Raw genomic sequence first — 16,144 nt, forward strand, 5'->3', positions numbered from 1 at the left:
GGTATTTTGTATTTGCTGATAGAAGCTGATCGAGTTTTCAAAGACCTCGAGACAAATGTGCTTGAAATTGGGGGACAGAAATACGAGATAGATTACGATTGCGAACGGAGGATGGTGTCCATAAGGCGTGTTCCAGCAATTGATCATTTTTATTATTATGGAGTACTTTAGTTTTACGTTACTAAAAGTTTATTGTTACAAGTAATACTTGTTTAATGCTTTTAGAAGTACTACTTTTCAAGTGATCATTACATGATTAGAGCACTAAAAACCTTGACCTACGAACCTTAGTTAAAGTCAAAATCAAAATTTATTTATTCAGGTAACACTTATGAACATCAAAAAAATATTAAATGAATCTAATTTTTCATTTTGCCAGTTCTCAAATAGCGTAGAACGGAAGAGAAGAACTGAAAATACATTTCTGAAATGTTTAAATATAGAATGCATGGCTGTATTTATATTAAAATATTTTAAGTAAAATCTCTTGTCACACTCATTTCATTACATGCAGCCGGAATTAAAAATAATACTTCATTTTATGTAGTAAAACTTTGTGTAATATGCTTCCGCGTTATATATGAAACGACAAATACCCAAGTAACACTCTAGTACTGTCAAGGCTTGATGGACGTGGAAAAAAATAGGAAACGTCAGGCAACTCATTAAAAATGAGCATTCAACGCACCCATGATTGTGTGTTTTATTGATTTTTTCAAAGCATTCGAATGTATAAGATATAACTAATGGAAAAACCTTAGAGAGATGGGTGTTCTAAAACACTTAGTGGACGAGAAGGGATTATTAAAAGTCAGGGTAAACGATGTAGGGTCCGCGGATTTATAAACCGCCAAAACGGGTTAGACAGGGATGCATACTTCTGTTCAATGGCTGATTAAGAATCGAGGCATTTCATTGGAGGCAATTATCAAAGTCTGATACGCAGATGATACGACTTTATTTGCCACCTCGCAACGGGATAATCTGTTTACCAGAGTTGACCAAGTAATTAAAACAGTCGGTATTTTTATTAATAATATTAATTTAAGTAAAAAGATTTTTTTTTTTTGAAATCAGAGCTGTGGTAAATTCATGCAACGAATCGATTATAGAGACGTAAAACACTAGGTATTCCCAAGAGAGAAAAAGGTGATCACAACAAACTGGTTATCGTCAGTAGAAGTGATGGCGGGAAAAGGTTGGGTCCATGGCCTACCCCTTGATCTGACCAAATTTAGGCAATTATGGATCTCAATATCCCTAAAATCCTGAGACAAGCGGAAGAGACAGCAAGTCACCGTGTCGGTTAGTGCTTGTAATGACAGGCACGATTTACAGAAATGAGGACAAAGACAATAAACATCTTCCTAATTTCCGACGACCATGGCGCCATAGGAAAAAGTTTCTTGTCTAATTAAGCTAAGTTTATTTAGCCTCTGGAGTCGGGAATACGAAATTAACTCATATTTAAAGCGTTTACTGAGCAATAAATTGTCATTAGCCAAGCTAATAACAATTGTCATCAGACTTTATGGAGTTTGATATCTATCGTTCCAAGAGCAAGATCGTTGTTGATTTAATTGCTTGATATCGTATGTCTCATTTGTTACAGTATAATTTATTTATATGATTAAGTAAGTATTGAGAGCATGCTCTCGTGGTTACATAGTTAACTGAACATAGATTTACGTTAATAATTTTTTTGATGGACAGCTATTGAGCTTTGATACATTTCTGTTCTTTTAAAACTTTATAAAAGATTTCTTTTGAAAAATAATATATAAAAAAAATATATTTCTATTTGTTCGTTTAGAAACGCAGGTTCGAAAATTGAATCCAATACCCTAAGCAGGAAGTCGTCGATATTTTTAACAAGTATTCGTATACATAGGATAGGGACAAGTCATGACAGCATAAATGCAAAGTTTTTATTATTCTGCAGCGCACTGAGAAACTGCAGTTTAGCTTTATACGACTTTTACTTGTATTCGGGAGTTATTATAATGCACTAGTGTATGTGTAGAGACACTATTACTAAATTCTTATATTATGATAATACAGATGCCTGATACGAACACAGTATTCTAAGAGAAAGACTGCCATTCAGGCCCCTACGAACTTTCAAACTTTAAGCTACCATTCTTAGCTCCATATTAAACCTATGACCTCATGATCTGCAGTTGAACGCACTAGTTACCAATGAGGCAACTGGTATAGTTGCTACGCGGAAAATATTCAACGTATTTTGCTACGGAATTATGCTCAAGAGAAAAATTAGTTACTGTTCACTTTGACTTTTGTATCTTGTTACAAAGTAGTTTTGTCAAAGAGTTTCTGCTAAGAGTATTGGATATTGACGATGGGTAATTGACACGGTAATATTTATGAGTGTCAAAGCGAGCTTTTTGAAGGTGTGTCGCTGGCATTGAACTAAAACACGCAAGCCATTCATGAATCTAGCTATCACGATATTACTTCCACAAACACTTTATTATCCTTATCTCAAATTATAACTAAGAAGGTCAGGGTTTCATTAAACTATTGGCACGGTGTTAGGCCTTCTCTCATATATTTTTCCAATTTATAAAGAATGTTTATTAATTGATATGATTTGGAAACTTGATAATACTTGGGTCGAGTGGAAATAGCAAGGCATTGGATAAAATTCCTAAATAAGATAGCGAGATGTGACTGTTTTGTTTTCAAAGATTTGCTAGCGATTGTTTTTTATTTTGTATTTTTTCCCACAGCTCTGTCTAACCAATTTAATAAAAACACATCGAATTGATATTCTCCTCGCTGTTTTTAGGTCGGATAAAATCTAACTTTTAACCAAAGCAAGACCTAAAAGTGCTTAGCGATACTCGTTCTCTATATAATAACAGAAGTAATATTAATTAAAAATAAATAAATACTAATATAAATTTTAACAGTTTGGTCCCTTAGCAGTGTACCTGCTGGCAGTAATTCCTCGCTGTATTGCAAAACTTTTTCGTTGAACGATAAAATCACCAGCTCTAGAATCAAAGGCACTGTCGACCAGGCACTAACTTAACCTTTCTGTAACGCAGGAATAACAGATACTACATTCCATTCATTTTACTACTGTGTTCATTTAATTAAGCTAAGTACGATGTAGCATCCCAGTCCATAATCCCAAGCAATGCAATAATTAGCGTGGACTTGTGCTGTTATATGCATTTATCAAATTAATACTAATTTATTACAATAACTAATTGCTATAAGTACTTACAGTATGTGGCGTTAGTGAGTCTGTCGATGGTATCTTGCTTCAATTTTGAATTTTTCTTGCCCATTTTTCGGTTTTGTTGATTTCTTGCTTGGTTAGATTCGGTAATACGTCACAGAGATGTAACGTGTTACATATTACACCACCCTTTATCCTGATCACCTGTAAAATTTATTAGATTAATTCTTCAAATACATAATTGAAAAGAGATCTACTTTTTAAATTTATCGTCTGCGGCATAATACCAATAGATGCGTTTGTTATTTGTTTTTGGCATTTATAATTGTGTCGAACGTAAATATTCCGTTATATTGGTATCTATATAACGGAATTATCTTTTCGCCCCCGTATTATCTTTTCGCTTGTCATACTGATTCGAGCAATATTTAACGGTATTATTTCTGCCTTATAAAAGCCCAAATGACTTTAATAATTTATTTTGATAACAAAAAATGTATATTATGTATACACATAATATTATTAATATAAACACATAACGAAGTGACGTCACAAAAATGACTTCTTATCCCTTGTAAAAATTAATTATAATGTGAATAGCTCAAATAAATCCAGCCCTACTAAGCAGTTAATTTTAATAATTTATTAGTCCTCTCTCCACAGCGTTTTAAGATAGCATGGGAAGTTTGAATTATTAAGCCTGTGGCAATAAAATTCGCCTTTCGACAACCGCCCAACGTTTCCTAAATACTTAAGTGGAAAGCCGGAGTATAAATATATGTTGTGACATAAAAAGTTATAGCTTTTTCCTTATACGAACTTATTCATACAAAGTTAGTGTATGGCACAGGGTCCACATTCCCCTATCTCATATACGTTATAGCTGTTTTTCCTTTCTCGAATATGATCGTTGGCTACTGTGCTGGGCAATAAATTACGAATACATGTTTGTGTATAGTAAAACGGATGGTGAGGCGTGACTATCATTTAAGGGCATAATATAATTCTTAAGCTTATGCTTAAGTAATTAACATGAAGTAAATTTTATTCTTGAATTTGTAGGATTATCCGTTGGTGCGACTTGACTGTCGCTAAGTAATCGTATTTATATCTAGCCTCGGAATATGGGCATTAAATTCCACTATGACTTGTATGTCTCACTATAAAGAAAATTTAATAATATGACTCTAATGCCTACACATTTAACCCTGAATACTTTGTTTATTGTGCACATGCGTTCATAACAAGTAAGATTTATACACGTATAAAATAGAACGTTCATGCCATTTCCACTGGCTGTTATAATATCCAGTAATTCAAATACATGTATGTATGTTATATTATTTAAATCGTTATACTCTTATAATTTTATATTTGTCACGCCTAATGTGATCCGACAGAATCGTAGAACTAATCAAATTATCTAAAAAAAATACAACTAAAATTATATAAACAAAAGAAGATCGTATTCCTTGTTTAATTAAACTAACTGGCAGATTGGAGTGTCGAAATAATTATATTTCTCTTTGCAGGAAAATATCTGCTGATACATCGTTCGCAATGTCGACAAAAACAAGCAATTTTGGGAAACGCTTATAAATCAAAACTTATGATTCTGATATAATTGAAGGTTTATACTACATTGTCTAGGAGAGAAATAAAATATCCCTTACACAAGGCTTCAATAACATGCCTTTTTCATATTTAAATATAGTTATATATATATATATATATATTATATATATAATACAGTTTAATCTAAATATTTTATATAGTACACGTTTAGTTTAAATAGTACGCGCTTTTTTAATTATTATTTTTAAGTCTCTAAATTATTTTCATATGCCGTCTATACAGCGGCCCGTGTGAAGCTGTTTCCTTTGGTTATTTTTGCTCTTAGAATACCCTTAATCCTATTAAAGACGTATACCATGCTTTTAATCCGTTCGACTAAACACTACGATACGAACGAGCCATCATAATTTATAAATTGGCGTCTCAATATGTGATACTTAAATTTGAGTAGACCGTAAATTTTTACTACTCTGCCCCAATATATAATTGTAATGTTTTCACATGTTTTTTTCCTGAAAATGTTCATACGTGGTATAATGAATATTAAAGCAGATTTAGTTTAACATTAATCAATGACGTTGCATATGTTTTAAAACAAAGTATCGTCTTCTTTCGTGAATATAACAGTAAATACAAAACCACAGTGATTCGATTGTCAAATGAGTCAGAGGCATGCTTTTAATAATGTAATGTTATTTTTTTATTACCATTCCCGTTTAGAAAATATTTAATGCTCAATATTGATATTAAAGTCTGCAGAAACTGAAACCACACTACATACAATGGTATGAAATTAAATACTAGTCTGATTAAGAAACTTGAAACAATGCGTTTGGACTCTCGGTGCCTAATTCCGACGATTTATATAATCACCACGTTTATAAATATACAGCCTTGGCTCGTACAAAGAGGGTAAGAAAGAACTTTTAAAAAGAAAGTGACGTAATAGTCGTTAACCACTAACGCATTAGAAATTTATTACGGTTTTTGAGAACATTGTTTAAGGTTTAAATCTTTTTTTTGGAGAATGGTAATATCCACAGTAATGGACAGGACATTATGAGGGAAGACAAAGATAAATGGATGAAAAAAGCGACGGAATGCCGTTCTCACTATGACAAAAGAAAACGAGGAAGACAAATAAAAATATAGTAGGATGATATAAGTAGAGCAGCCGGCCGTATGTGGCCACGTAAAGCGAGAGACCGAGAGGAAAGGAAGCTCTTAGAGGATATGTCCAAGGACAAGCTATATAGACACTAACCAGCTTGCCGGTACAATAATTTTTATAATATTATTTAAAGTTTGATGTACTAGCATAAGTATTTTATAGTAATAAAGACTATTATTATTATGATGTCTACAGACGCAACTAATTGTTGAGAGACGGACATTACATTTTATTGTTTGCTGTAATCTTTATTACTACATGTTAACCAATATATTGGTCTCAAGCAATTCATCCTATAAATCTTCCTCCTATAAATATAAGACAAGAGTTGTGTCTTGTAGATTAATACTTGCGAACTAAGTAGCGTTAAAGAACTAAATCAATAATTCTTAGCAACTTTTTAGTCACTAAAGTATTTTATTCTTATCCCCTACTTTAGCTGCTTATTTCTTTATCGTATAACTCACGTCAACAAAATTTATTGTCATCCAATTATACGGACTAGTGTATAAAGTGAGTTTACCTTTTCTATCTTCCAGGATAAAGATCACGTACATACTCCATGACAAACAGACAACTTTTTTTTGATTTTCCTTTCAAATCTGAAACGACGAAATCCAATCATTACTATCACACAATGTAGATATAGAACATTCGCAATGCAATGAATACTTACGAGCGATACCTTCCCTCGTTACCTTAGAAATTTTGCCTCAATATTTCTACAAATTTATTTTATAATTTTGACATTATCACGACACTGCCCCAGAATTGACAATCAAATGTTTCAGACAAAAATGCCTTTTAAAACTTAATAATAAATAGCATCAATACAATTTGCATGCTATGGTTTTTGTAAGTATTCCAGCCGTGTCGGTCTTAAGGCTTTAGCGTGTGACTTTCTTCCCTGAGGTAGAAAGTTCTATCCTCGATTGTGCCCTAATGGAATACCTTTCTATGCATTTCACATGAGGAAACCGGTCATAGACAAAAACGGCGGCGTGTGTCCGGCACACACACTCATGATAAAACAAATAATCACGAAACAGATACACAAATCTGTAAGCCAGACCTTAAACGCTACTGTTATATTTTGTACGTAATCGTTTTTCGTAACATAGGTTTAACCACACGCTTAAAGCCCAAGTTAAAAGTATAAAGGCAAACAGCTAACTTTACCTGCGTCATTTTAATTAACTTAATCGTACTTTGTTAGTACTAGTAACCCAGATTATGCTGTCGAGTTTTTGAATATCGACAAGGTATATGACACCACCATCGAAGCAAAACTGACAGCAAAAGTTAGTTACATCTGAACCCAATGAATGTACCATGTACCTCAATAGATACTAAAATCTACTTAGGTCTTAGGCTTATACGTGTGCCTATTGCTTTCGATTTTTGCGGTTACGTAAAGATAAGGTTCTGAAAACTTAACATAAAACTGACATATCTCACCACTGATGAAATAAAAAATCTGACACAGTCTATTTACTTTGAAAGTGAAATAGGACTGTAATCACGGAGCAAACCTATCTCAAAAAATAGTAAACTTTTCCCTTTGAATCCTATCCTATACAATGAGAAAATTATTAGAGTCGGTGGACGTCTTGTAAATGTCATCAAATAAATTTTACTTGTGATGTATGATTATAGGAGTAATAAATTTTACATATATCTATACTAATATTATAAAGAGGAAAGGTTTGATTTTTTGTTTGTTTGTATGAATTGAATAGGCTCCGAAACTACTTGGCAGATTTGAAAAATTCTGTCACTGTTGGAAAGCTACATCATTCCTGAGTGACATAGGCTATATTTCATTTTCAAAAAAAATAGGCATCCTTACTAAAATTACGATAACATTAACATTTGTTTATTATTTGATACAATTCTAACAGATGGCGCTGAGTTAAAGGTAGTTTAGTTTAGGTCCGTGTCGTGGTACCAACGTTTCACATAAGTTCTCCTACGGTTTCCCTTGATTAATTTACTACTATGTAATATAACAAAAACCTTAGCCACAGCAACGCTTGGCCGAGTCTGCTAGTACTATATATGTTTGAAAATTCAACCACTACATGTAATTATTTTTTATAATTAACATATATAATATATATCTATCTGGAAGATCCCCACACAACTACTTCGTAACTCCCTATAGATAGCAACTGCGATTACGACTCCAATGTTGTGTTTTTTGTATGTACCATTGTCAAGATTGTAACGTCAATGATATTGAGTGAAATATAGAAATTGCAAATATAAATAACAATAGGATACCTATCGCATAAAGTAATTACCTAATATTTCATGACGTCAGAAAATAGTTACACTAAAGCCACAGTAGGTATGCAACTAAATTCATATGTGCAACAAAACTAAAAAAACCCGCGAATTGGCATCTTTAAATACAGTCACTATAATTTTTCATTTCCCTAAGCAGTTACAATTTATTAATATACGAAATTAAGTGGAAAGCTAACTCAACACTTTCCCGTATAAATGAAATGAAAATTCTTTTTACAAAAATATATATGAATGGAGATAAATTGAAAAAAATTGTCCTCATTCAATATCAACACAGGCAGTCGCTCAATAAGAGTTCCCAATATTTTTAGCCTATAAAGTTTTGTACGATTGCGATCAAACACTAATGGAGTAGCTTTTATATTATGTTTCAAATAGGGATTTTTTGAAAAAAAAAGAATACTATGTGATTTTACTATATATTCCAAACCTAATCAACACTCTTAACTGAACTTTGAACTGTGTTATTTCTAGTAAAGAGAGAAGAGAAAGAGATTTAGTTAAATTGCTCCAATTTGAATGATTTTTTTGGAATATATTCCTGTGCTCGGTTAAGCCGACGGATTTCCTCAGTATAAACTCAAATATATCTTAAATTAATTTCGATTTCAATAATTATGACGTCATCCAACGACGACAAAGAATTAGACAATTTTTTGTAGTAAAAAAACTCAATATTGTAATCGGAATCGAGCCTCATAGGCACTCCTTATAAAAATAGATTGGATCTGTATTCAAAATTAAAATTTTCATCAACTTCAATATATGTGTAAAGTTAAAGCATATTTAAGGCAAAGCAAGCTGTTATCATCAAAAGTAAGAAATCTGTAAGAGTTTCCGACGCATTTGTTGGAGAAAGACGAGATATGTCCATTATCACGAATTCTGAACTAACTATCATCTACATTACGCAATCCAAGCCGTAAATCTGTACCATTATTATTCCAGGCTAAGTATTTGTGATAATTTAGATTTGTAGACCATTTCATTTATCTCGGTGATTATTTCTGGATTTTGTCTAAATCTTCAATGTATGATGGTTGGCATTGTTTACTATGTTTTGCAACGATATTAAGAAAAACATTTATAAAATTTGTTACGAACATATTTCGTGTTCACTGGATTTAAATCTATCTACGGGACAATTTCAGTAGTGTAGCCGAATGAACAATTATCCAGAACCACAAGAAAAAGTAATGTGTGGGAAGAAATTTACGTCCAATTGAATGAGTTTTGGATTACGAATGCGTTTTAAAAGTTAGATCAATTAACATAAACTAAACACTAACCAGCCATGATCCAGGCTAACATGATTTTAACTAACGCCTAAAATCGCCCTGTGGATTCTCAACCAAAGAAATCTGAGCACAGTTTATGTCCAAAAAAAATTTTATATTATGACCGAATTGTACAAATACAGTAACGGACATTATTCAATTTAGTAAACATTATAGCATGTCTGTACTCGAAAATGGGAATATAAATCCATTCTGATCTATGTTGAGTCCCTATAATAACAGAATTCACTTACCCTAAATCTAAAAGTTATTTTCTCCGTTGTGAGAAATATCTGTTGCCGTGAAAAGAGTCGATGAGTAAATAAACTTTCCAATTAAATTACAGAGAATTTCAGACTCTATGCCAGTTGAAGCCCAATTATGAGATGCCATCTGTGACTTCTAAGTGAACTCTTAAATATTTCGTAACCACTCAGAAAGCTTGCTATATATTCTTATGCTTTGCTATTAACATAATAAACATAATTAATAATTAAATAATTCGGAGAACGCATACAAAAAATAGGTATACCTAAAGCCATCCAGTAAAATAAAATAAAAATAGCCTTTATTTGAATACACAAAATCCATAATTACACTACACTAAACTACACCAAGTCTATATCATTTATGTTTTACACTAGTAATCGAGCTGCGACCGAGTGAAGGCCTCTTTCAGATTCATCCATTTGTCCCTATTCCTGGCGATAATATCCAATTCTGCCCCGCTATCCCTTTTATTCCATTTTAATAAGTTTCTGGTGGGCGTCCTGTCTTTCTTGGTCCCGAGCCATTCCAAGTGAGGCTCTGCTTGGCCCATGCCATCTCAAATGCGGGCAATATGACCGGCCCACACGATACAATAGCGAAAAACAATTAAACCGCGTCCTATTTAGCGTCTAAATAGAATTGGCACAAGAAGGCATCAAGACATTCTAGTTATGAACCCGTATACGTATTGTTATTTCTCTTTGTGAATCAAACAATAGCTGAACGATTGCGATTTAGGTCAGTAAAGAAGATAGCATGCTTTAATTAAATTTTATCCATTGCTTTGAACAATTCTAAGGTAAGCTTCCGTCATATATTGTTAGTATGAATGCTGCAGTGGCTTTATCATCGTCAACCTTTACCTACCGATACCTGCCTTTGACCCAGATGATGTTGATTCTGGTGTTCGGGTTGTTGAATGTTGGCATATTGTGGTTGACTTGTGACTTGGTCCTTATCTATTCGCAGGCCTTTTTGATTGCGATAACCGCTTGGAAGTTAGCTTTGTATAGTTTGTGCAGTAAACTTGGCAAGTTAGGTACTATTTGCTAATTCTACAGTTTCTATTTAAGTTGTGGTTTTAGAACAAAGCCATCTATTATATTTGGCAGTACACGTATGTACATATTAATCATGTTAAACAATAGTTCTATCATATACTAAAATTTCATTATTAATGTTTGAATGGGCGGGTCGTTAATTTGTGGGGCTCTGAGCTATTACGAGGAAGTCACCAGAAAAAATACATCAATCCAAAACAAGCGACGGGGATTTTCCGTTCCGTTCGATAGACGGAATCATACATGGGTAGATTGATCTCAGAGATACCAACCGCAAGAATGCTTTTTTTTTAATTTCAGTTTTTTTTAAATTAAAAATGTTGCCTATTGTTTTCTGGACTGGGGGCCCTTTGTATCCATGGGGCCCTGGGCTGTAGCCTGAAAAGCCCTTAAGTAGATTCGTCCTTGAGTGTTTGTATATATAGCTGCGGTCTAATCTAGTCACGAACTAGTTTCAATTCAATAATCGTAGTAAGGTTATATGTAGCTACAAAGCATGAAACTTCATTACCAAATATCGTGATAATCAACGTCAATTATTAATTAAGCTAAGCTGTTTAAGTTTGACAGGACTATTTGGATACTAATTACATTTTATGACCAACTCTTAGTTAAGTTACACCAACTCGGAAAGGAAGTTAAGTTAAACAAAGAAACAATACTCAGAAATTCCTTTAAAATAAATGTTATGAATTTTCCTATTTTTCTCATTTTCTCTTCCTAGTAAATTAATACTTATGCTTTATAGAACTTATACTATAACATTATAATATTTAATTATTATAAACATCATTTACGAGGAAAAGAAAATCATTAATAGGAATTTATATTAGTTAAATACAATTAATAATAATTTATAAATATATATTAGTTAAATACAATTAATAAAACCCAAAGGGCATGTGTGCATTGAAAACATATTTGCAGGTATACACCAAGTACCTACTTGATAAACTGCACTAAAGACGGTTAAATATCATATTTGTGTTTAAAAAGGCTTAAAAGGACTCAAATGTGTAAAAGTAATAACACTATCCAAATTTTTTTCACCCTACGACTGATTTAGTCAATTACAATTTAATCATATATATTTGTATAATGCAATAACTTGTTATGTGTAAAATGTAGATAACGTAATTAATTAGCGCTAAAATCCATTACAGAAGTTTTACGCATCGTATTAATTCGCTCTCATACTACACTTGTTTTTAGGCTCACGAATGCGGGAAAGTTATTTCTCCCGAATTCCACGCACAATCTGTCGTAGTCTCTTTATACGTTGACGTCACAGAAACAATAAAACCTTTGGATTAACATATAAACGACAGAGTCGGGTGTGAAACCACCCTACGTGCCCCCAGCAAAACGTCACCTACAATGATTTAAATACTTTTTTGTTACAAATTTGTTTTGTTACTGAAAAATAGGTGATATGTGGAAATCAAACTGAACCTGTTTCTTATCTTATAACGTTACAATTCATGTTATTTTATTTTCATTTTGTTATGTTAGTAAATATCACCCATCGATTATGTCTCAATCTAAAATGATTATTTCTTCAAAAGCTTTTCAGAAAGAGATAAAGTAATGTATAAACATTATAGCAGTCAACAATTAGGCTCTGAAACATTTATCTCGTGCGATGAAGCCACGACCGCTGTAAAGCAATCTAAACTTCGAGTTGTAGGTCAGCTAAGGAGCCTACAATTTACAAATGATAAAAAAACACCACATGAAAACATCGTTAAGTTAATATATACAAATATCTTTCAACCAAATTTTAAAAGACCTATTTTGCTATTTATAAAAGTTTATCACTTTCTTTATAAAGGATTACGAATATTCTAGTCTTTAATTTACACCTATTTAAACTGGATATTTTAAACGTCACTGGAGCTCACACAGCATTGAAGAATGCGACGAGAAACCTGGCACCTATTTGAACGGAACAATATAATGACTATCTATACATATAACAATAAAATGTTAACAATTAATTATTATTATACTTATTCTTATCTCTAATTTTATAAAGTACACAATGACGATCAATGAAGTCAATAGTTATAATATTTGTTATGAGAACGCGGAAAAACAAAGTCGGCTTCTATTTTTCCAACCATACTGGTCGTAATGGTGATTTTTTGTTCAAAACATTTTTTTGGGTTATGAATTTTAATTGGGCCTTGAAAAGATGAAAGTGTCAACTTAACGAGCAAAGCTAAAAATGGGTTGCTTATGAAAGCTCGAACCGTCTATAGTTGGATTTTCCACATTTTCACTAAATGTAAAACGTCAAGGTAATTCACTCATTCAGTTGCTGTTTCCAGCTATTGAATTCAATTCTCTTCAGTGACGTTCCCGCTAGCTGTTAGTTTAAGTATTTTACTCTTATTCGCAAACTTAAAACAAATTTATATTTATATAATGATTTCAATGGCTTAGTATAAATTTAATTTCTAATTTACAAATAATTAATTTAAAAAATGAGGAATTCAAATCTTAATTGTTGTGGTTGGTGGTTCCTGATAAGGGAAAAAAAAATATTTTCACACACATATGATAAAATATTAACATTACGTTATGCTAGTCTTTCGGGTAATAAATCCATTTCGTCACTGCCTTACATTCTTAGAACAATCCGATTGAAAAATGGAACCGGATAAAGCTCTAAGTGCACTCGCTAGTACTCGTAAACTTAGATTCTACGGATTTATTTACACCTAGTATGAATGTCGTATATTTACGACTAGAGCTTACGGAGTAACTTACTTATTATGGAGTCTACACAAAACATGATTCCACCCATAATCGATTCAAAGTACTAAAAAACTTTATATTACAATTATATGTAAATTGCTAATAAGATTGTTAAAACTCAAAGAATCTTGGTGCCAACAATCGTAACTTTAATCTCGTGCCATCCCAGTTTGGAATGAAGTAGGCACATTCAATGGTATTTTTCTTTTCTACATTCCTTTTATGCAATATGTTAATTAATTAATTAATTATAACCGAATTTGAGAACTTTAGTTATGTGTGGCCTTATTGGTGCTGCTATAAATAAATGAATAGGTCCCTTGCTGAATATATAATAAAATATTTAAAGATATTATGGCTTCACAAATATTCTTAATAGAAAATATCGCCTATGCAAGAAAATAATCAGTAAATCACATAAACGTATTACTCCCCCCACGTTTGAGGTTCAAACTATGTATATTATGCAAACATGAGTTTAAAACCCAGATGCTAATGTGATGAAAGCGTTGTTGACAGTCATACACGAAACGATATGAATGAAATATAGTGTATAGTGAAACGAGCGTCAAAGAGAGAAAGGTCAATAGCGTTATTGAGATAGGAAGCAAAACGTGGTTACTATTAAGGTAGTATTCTATTTTTGGTTCATCATTCATGCTTCGTGCATCAGACAAGTCTCTATGGTACAACTTAATTCTCTAGAGCGTATGTTTGTTTATTTTATAACTTTATAAAACACACTTGTCAGGATTATTATGTTTTTACAGTTTGAGTTAATCCGGCTCGAAGGACCATGAATTTTGGTGGGTCATAACAGAATGAGCATTGTTTGCACAACATTGAAACATCATATGTATTGGATTTTTCTGTGTATTCTGAATAAATGATTGCTTGTCTTGATTTCTACCTGTCTGCGTGAGCTGGTATAAGCTTATTATTTACTGAGGGGGTAAGACATACATTTTGATCGTTCGTTCATATGTTATTACAGTTATTTTTTTAAATTATATTATTACCATTCTAACATTCATGACGGAAATGCGGAGGTGGCAAATCCAACAAGGGACAGAAAAACCGATAAAATTCAAATTGGTTATTATTGATGGCAATGGAGTTGGAAAGTCGATTGCAAACAACATTTGTTGATGATCATATCAATTCGGGGTGCGAATAAAATAAAGTTATAAACTCGTACATCAAAACTAATTACTGTAAGGTTTAATAAATAAGACATGAGTTTGATTGTTATATCCTAGCTTAGGTATTTAGCAGGGTTTGATAAGTTTTAGTATCAAGATTCATGATATGTAATAACACTCTATGAATCCCATTAAGTGCCTCAATAACAAATTACTCGCTCTAAATTGTTTGGTGTCCACTCTCTTTACCTACTAATATTACTAATACCTAATATATATTGATTAAATAAGTAGATTAAATTAACATGAATCTATAGTTTACATATTGATAGTTTTATATGCACAAGTGCACAAAAACAGTGTCAACAATTCTGTGAAATGTTTGTGACACTGCTTCCACAGAATTGTTCTTAGATAGCACGGGGTTGTAATAATTTTTAGAATTTGTGCGTAGATTATATGTATCCGACAATTGTGTGAATAAACACAAAAGCACAAAGGTTTTGTTCACAAAAATACGGCCATTAGTATGAAAGGAGCTATTTTATTCGAATCATGTTTTATGAAAAAGTGTTGCGTGCTAGCAATTTATTATCAACCACTTTATTTATGTTATTATGGCTTGCTAGGGTCAATTTGTACGTATCAAAGTTACACTGGTGATTTTAGTAACGATTAGTGATGACTATTGAAACTTTGATTTGGTTTTGGTTTATGGATCTGCACAAAACATAAAAAATATCGGTATAATAATTTATTAAGTACGTATACAGTGTCATTATTATTAATAAAGTAAAATTTTCAGTCTCTAGAAGCGTGTCTTGTCCTGCGCCAGATGCAGCAACTCTTCCAGATTTGCAATACCCGTCCACTAACCATGGGAAGAGATGATTTATTTCTTCTACCAGCATACGACGATAGCTTAGAAGCACCAGCGGGTATCTTCTTTAATAGTCCAAGCTTTACAGCCATACAGAACAATTGGCCATATGTAAGAAAGTAGAACTCGGCACTAACAAGCGTTTGTAGATCGTCCATTGACGAGGCTATTAAAACAGTGTCGTCTGCATAGTGAATATTATTGATGATCTTTCCGTTAACCCTCACACCAACCTCTAACCCCTCAATGGCCAATATGTATTATTATGATACTACAATACAATAACTAAAATTACAATTTATACTATCATTACCATATGGCAAGGTGACCCAACGAACCGATAATATTTCAATGATACGTATATTTAAAGCGACACTAATCTGAGAATATCCAGAACTATATATTTAGATTAATCTGTCATCAACAAATCTTAATGTACTTTGTGTGTATCTTACGATAATCATTTTGATTCGTTTTGAGAGAATACTTG

General features: G+C 32.4%; 1 protein-coding gene across 2 annotated transcripts in view; it reads right to left on the reverse strand.

Moving 5' to 3' along the window:
- The window catches only part of LOC111000387 (frequenin-1), a 103,908-nt gene that overhangs the window by 52,239 nt on the left and 35,525 nt on the right, over positions 1–16,144 (reverse strand). Inside the window, exons 2-3 of one of the 2 annotated variants that reach the window (XM_022269797.2) lie at positions 6,478–6,556; positions 3,254–3,412 (exon numbers count right to left, since the gene is read on the reverse strand). In XM_022269797.2, the coding sequence (XP_022125489.1) occupies positions 3,254–3,317 (64 nt within the window). In that variant the 5' untranslated portion in view covers positions 3,318–3,412; positions 6,478–6,556. The remainder of the gene's footprint in view (positions 1–3,253; positions 3,413–6,477; positions 6,557–16,144) is intronic. The other variant, XM_022269805.2, reaches the window with a different exon arrangement.

Source organism: Pieris rapae, chromosome Z (assembly GCF_905147795.1).
Source record: "Pieris rapae chromosome Z, ilPieRapa1.1, whole genome shotgun sequence".
Lineage (NCBI taxonomy): Eukaryota > Metazoa > Arthropoda > Insecta > Lepidoptera > Pieridae > Pieris > Pieris rapae.